General features: G+C 40.0%; 1 protein-coding gene across 1 annotated transcript in view; it reads right to left on the minus strand.

Annotated features, from left to right (window-relative positions):
• Positions 1–6,299, minus strand: part of SMARCA2 (SWI/SNF related BAF chromatin remodeling complex subunit ATPase 2) — a 218,597-nt gene that overhangs the window by 171,134 nt on the left and 41,164 nt on the right. Inside the window, 1 exon segment of the mRNA XM_006152442.3 lies at positions 6,013–6,268. Coding sequence (XP_006152504.1) covers positions 6,013–6,268 — 256 coding nt within the window.

The following is a 6,299-nucleotide window of genomic DNA, read 5'->3' on the forward strand; positions in this document are numbered from 1 at the left end:
GCACCCTATAGCAAAAACCTCTCAAAAAAAAAAAATAAATAAACCTGTTATGGGGGCTAGCAGGTGGCATGGTGGTTAAGGGTGCTGGATGGTCTACATGGCCAACCATGGTTCAAGTCCAGGACCTGGTTGCTTACTTTCTCACTTTCTCTTTTTCTCCTTCTCTCCATCTCTTTCTCTCTGTCCCTCTCTGGTTCAAATTAAAATTAAATAATAAATAAAGTGAAATAAAATAATAATTTTTAAAAATGTTATGGTAATTTTTTTTTTGGAGAGGTTTTTGCTATAGGACATGTGCACTCACCAGAAGGACAGAGAGAGACAGAGAGACAGAAAGTGAGAAATCACCCCCCAGGGAGGATGGCCACACCGCAATCCCTTCTCCTCTAGGGATTTTAGGCACAAACGCATACGCGCCCAGCGTGAGTTTAAGCCACCGGGTCTGGGACTCGAACCGCGGTCAGCTACATGGGAGTCCAGTGACATAGCCATTACGCTAACTGCTGGTCCCTCATACACTCAGTTTTCAAGCCGCCAAGGCCAAGATTAGAACCACAGTTGATCAAGTGGTATTGGGTTCCTTTAATCGTGGAGCTACGTGGAACAGCCCAGATTCATTTTCCATTATCCACACTGAAAGTATTTATGACATAGATCCCTGTTTTATTTGGTACAGGTGTGTTATTAATTCTGATTTACTGAGTGATTTTTTTCATTATCAAATGTTAGTATTACCCCGTTATCATGTTGTTATATTAACTATGCATACCAATTAAACAGCACTCATATTGCTTAACCTTTCAACAGACTGAAAATTTCTTCAAACAACGTCAATAAACTTTCACCATTTTACTCTTGGTAAATGGTTCAAACTCTCCCAACATACTGATACTTCCACATCCCTTTTACTACTGATGCTCATGGAATTACTATTGTGTTGTTTTTTTTTTTTTTCCTTTCACCATAGGAAACAGACATCTATTTCATTCATCTGTTAGTCATCAGAAAAGTCGTGATGTGTTTTTCTATGCAGAAATGTATCATGTCATTTCTGGCAAATCTATCATTCATTTTCTTAAATATCCATATAGCCCCAAATCTTCAAATACATTAACAGATTCCTTTTAACATATTAAAAGAAAAATTTTTTATGAATTCTTCTCTCCTAAATACATCATTCAAAGGGGAAAAAAAAACTGAAACAACTTTAGTTTGATAGGGCTAAGGTCATACTAAAGGAAAATTAAATATTATAATGGGATGAAGTAATGGCCAACGATTTGGACACCTACTTCCTCGTTCCTAAGATTCGACTTTTCTTTTTTGAATATACTAGAGTTCAAACAACCCCTTGATATTCTGGTTTACTCTCTTAGATAAAGTGGGTCAGATACTTAATAAAAGGAATATCTACTTTTTCCTAAATCTTCGAAAGGACTGTGGAACTAGGGCTAAACAAATCATTGCAGGACAACTGAGCTGACAGTGTGCAGATTAAATCAGTGACCTAGGAGGATGGGAAGTTGGGGAGTAGAGAGAGGTGGGGGGGAACAAAGTGGGGACTTGGGTAGATGTGGGTAGACGGGGCACTGGATGACTAAGGCATCAGAACAGGGAGAAGCTGGGGCTGAAGGTGCACTTCTCCTTGAAATGACGGACTCTCTAAAGAGCCTCGTAATTTGTCAGCACATCTCAGATTCCACAGCACAAAAGAATCTCTCCCTTTTATGAAAGAAAGGCAAGAAATACAAAGTGCAAACTCGAGGAGAAAAGAAAAGGTAGATTCCATGTAAAATTATATGCATTTGATGCAGCGCGTGGGAGGTGGGCAGCAAAGGTACAGTAGGGGCTTCTTTAACATAGAAAATTATATCTTTGTTGTTGCTGTTGTAGTTAATAGAAATCTTCATTTTAAATAATGCTCCTCTCCAGACAATTTCATCTTCCCATCGATGGGATTCAGCAGGTAGTCCGATAAAGAGATTCAGGATTCTAAACTTCCCGAAACAACAACAAGCTGTAATACTGCATAACTGCAGGAGACTCATTTAGTGTCCTCACGAGTACAGAAAATTGAAGCAGAATTAGGTCACTCCGGTTTTTCATACAGATTGAACAGTAAATCAAGAGGGGTTACTGTTCTGGCAAGAAAGAGAGTTCCATTAAAGGCAACAGATATTTGTTCAGGTCCAGAGGAGAAGTTTATGATTCCTGTAGGAGAGTTATTTGAACAGAAAATGACACTGGTACATTTTGTTCCTTCAAGGAGCTGAGTGACACTTTTAAAAAGAGAGTGTGTGACTTTTTGTAACTCTGCTAGTAAAGCAGCTATTGGTAATTTCTGAGAAGGAATTTTCAGGGTTGCAATGGAGATAAGGGCAGGACAAAAAAAAAAAAAAAAACACAGGTAAGCACCTGTGTTTGCTTCCTGAAACAAGGAAGATTTTACTACTATTTTCACAATAAATACTGATTTAGTTCCAAAGAGGACTGATACAACCCAAAGGTCCCTTCCCAAATAAACTCCTTTGAGCATAAAATACATCTTCCATGCAAACATTTGTGGAATTAGTACACATGCTAGTGTGTCAATTCCTGAAGCACTTCTGATCAAACATCCTACTCTAAATGGAAGAAACTGAAGTTAGGTATATTCAGAGGCAAAGGAAGTATACAAAGAAAAGAAAGAAAGAAAGAGAGAGAGAAGAAGGAAGGAAGGAAATGAAAATATCTCTTTGACACTTATTATAGAGGGAAGTGATAAAGTTCCAGCATAAGAGAAAGATGGCCAAAAAGAAAGGATCCAATTTAAACGAGGGGAAAACACATTTTAACTAGAGCTGGTACGGACTGAAGCCAACCGCTCATATGCAGAAATGTGTGCTATGACTGACTAAAGGTCAATTTGTCAAAATTCTGATTTTACGATGAACAAGGAAAAGCAGCCAAGTGACTTAAAAGTTTAAGAAAATTAAGATTCTGACCACTTCCATTCAATTCTTACAGACAAATTACAATGGTCAAAGAAATTAACATACGTTAAACAATTTCTGACAAATGACTTTTGCTCAAATGGAGTTTATCAAATTGTAAAAGAGGTATTTTAGACTTTGCTCAGATCTTTGAGCAGATGAAAAAGATGCGCTGGATCCTTCCAGTTATCACTGTTAAAGGCTTGTAGGTCATTCTGTTACAGAAGGCCAAAAGTAAAGAACTTCTTAGCTGTCTTTTACAAGTGCCAGAAGGTTATGGGTGCCAGGACTTGATCCTTTTTTTTTTTTTTTTTTAAGACGTATTTTATTGAACTGTATGTATGTATGTACGTATTTAAGTGAGGGGAGCAGGGGCTGGGGAGAGAGTGAGAAAGCAAGCTGTCAGGTCTGGGACTCAAACCGGCCATGTGGGAGTCTAGTACTCTTAACCACCATGCCACCTGCCGGCCCTGTGATCAAATCCTTTTAAGGGAAAAATGTAACCACTTTCTGCAGATGAACAATTTATCTTTATACTGACAGAAGCCAGCTACTACTTCTCTCTAACTAAGGAGGATGAAACATACACCTCTATTGCTGCCAGTACAAACCTATGCCACTTCTCCAGAGAGCCATTGGACACTTCAGGCCAAGGGACCCAGGTCCTACCAGCTTTCTGGACTCATGGTTGTCTTGATTAATCATTTAAAAAGCTGCAAAGCTTTGGGACCAGCAGTTAGCGTAATGGCTATGTCGCTGGACTCCCACGTAGTCAACCACGGTTCGAGTTCCGGACTCGGTGGCTTAAAACTCACACGGGGCACGTGTACGTGCGTGCCCAAGATCCCGAGAGCAGAATGGAGAAGAAGGGATTGCAGCGTGGCCATCCCCTCTGGGGGATGATTTCTCGCTTTCTGTCTCTCTGCCTTTCTCTGTCTGTCTGGTGAGCGCACGTGCAAAAACCTCTCCAAAAAAAAAAAAAAGCTGCAAAGCTTTGCAAAAGAGGAGACATTTATCAATTCATAATGATAATCTGAAAATGGCTTTTCTACCACATTCTACCATGCATATAATTTAAAAGATACTGACAGGTGTAATTTCTTTTTATTGATACAGGAACAGAGGACAAAAGGTTTTCACATACTGGAATAGGCTAAAGAATGCTACTTAATACTGTACACTTTGGGAGACTATCCATTAAGCACACATTTCCGAAAAATGTACTAAAATTACTTCATTTCAAGAAAGTCTGGCACTTAAAATTCTTACAAAACAATAAAGAAAAGTTTTGGAGTCAGCAAAATAGTAAAACACACACACAACCATAGGCTGAATAAAGGGAAAAAAGTTCTGATACATTATATAAAATTTCTAGGTATAGAGAATGTCTTATGATGGTAGCTCACATGATTTAATAAAGGTACTGGTAGCTATGTACATTCTAGGTTAAAAAATATATATATTAGCTCCTGGGAAGTAAGAATTTTAAACTAACTACATGATACCTCTCCATCCCATTACTGACATTTTTCAATACATGTGACTTTTTTTATTTCTACCATACCATGAAGATAAATTTTCTGCCTCAGTTGTATCATAGCATATATAAATATGCTATTATTTAACTTTGCAACACACAGCAATTATTCCCCTACCTATCAGTATGACAATATCAATGACAATGAGCATACAGAATTCTAAGTACACATGGCATGCTACAAAGAGCAACGTAAAAGCTCCTAATTGATTAATAATAACAATAAGAGTAAAGTATACTCTTTGCAAAAAAGCCACATCTAATAAGTTTCTGATTTTTTTTCTCCAGAGTAACTCACAGAGCTAACTTAGTATTTCAGTTTAATAACAAATGAGTTCTGCTTTTCCATAAAGATGAAGGTACCGTCTTAAAAGGAAGCCCAAACATTATTTACAGACATGTGCTATAGGTTTTAAACTCTCATTTTCTTAAGTAATACTGGGGAAATAATACTAATAGCTACTATCAACTCATTGTTTCTGTATCATTTTATCTTCTCAACTCCATAAGAGATTCTCTAAGACCATTTTTAAACATATGAGAAGAACAAGTCACTGAAAAGAGGTATCATTTGGCTAAGGTAATGACAGGGCATGCTATCTGGCAGTCTCCAGAATCCACAATCTTAGCTTTGTTTTGTCTTGACTCAAAACTTCTTGCATTCCCTCTTTGGTTGACAATAACATCATGGGTCTGCTAACTATAGCAAGGAATCCAAATCCTACCCACAGCCCCTTTTTGTAAACTAAGTTTTATTAGAACACAGCCACCCATTATCGTCTTTGGGTATTTTCCAACCAGGCAGAACTGAGTGGTGGTGTCAAAAAATGGAAGAGCCCTGCAAAGCATAAAATAGTTTACTATGTGACCATTTATAGAAAAAGGTTTGCCCTGGAGTAGATATAGGTGCCAAAACATGAAAATCAAGTTTCTGGAATGCAAGTTTGAAGATTCCATATGAAAGCACGTACATAGGGTTTATCCACAAAGTTCAACCAAGCAATAGGCCAAAATTTATGAGTTAAAGCAAGAAATAAGTTAGACCAAGCTACCAAAGTATGCTTCAGCATCATAAACTGGCCATCAACCAGAGGGTCCCTGGCCAACACAACAAACCCAGTCATTATTCAACGCTTTATTTGCATAAAGGAAGTGTGAGATGACCACTTTCTTGAATCCATGGGAATCCCAGGACTGGTGTCTGATCTTGGAATCCCCATTGCCTACACAGCTCCTGGCATGTCACAGGGATGAGCAAGTTTTCTGAATGAGTGAAAAATCACAGTCCCACCAACCCAACACCATCACAGGTGCCCCAAAGTCTCCTCCAAACTTTGCCCTGAAATCACCCTCATCGCATTGAGTTCCAGCCCCCCAGTTTCCTTCAGGCCTTTCCCAACTAATGATGGAATGATCCCAATACCGGAAGAGCCTCAGCTCCCTGGACTCAGTGACACACGCTGGAACAATGCAGCTTGGCTCCTCACCCATGGGCTGCTTTACCTGTATTCTCGCTCTTGCAGAATCTCCACGGGGTCCAGGCCTTGTGGTTTCTGAATCGGGCTGATTCGGCTCTGCTTCTGCTGCAGTTGAAGGATGGGCGAGGGCTGCCCCGGGGCTGGCTGCGGCACTGAGGGCCCGGGCACCGCAGCCGTAGGTGGCTGTGCAGCTGCTGGGGGTACCGGTGAGGGCCGGCCGCTGGGTGCAGGCACCGGCAGCTTCTGCGGGGTACTGGGGCCGCTCAGCTCTGGGCCTGGGCCTGCAGTACAAAAGCGACATGAGCTGCTCAG

The sequence above is a fragment of the Tupaia chinensis genome, unplaced genomic scaffold (assembly GCF_000334495.1).
Source record: "Tupaia chinensis unplaced genomic scaffold, TupChi_1.0 Scaffold000354_1, whole genome shotgun sequence".
In the NCBI taxonomy this organism is placed as follows: domain Eukaryota; kingdom Metazoa; phylum Chordata; class Mammalia; order Scandentia; family Tupaiidae; genus Tupaia; species Tupaia belangeri.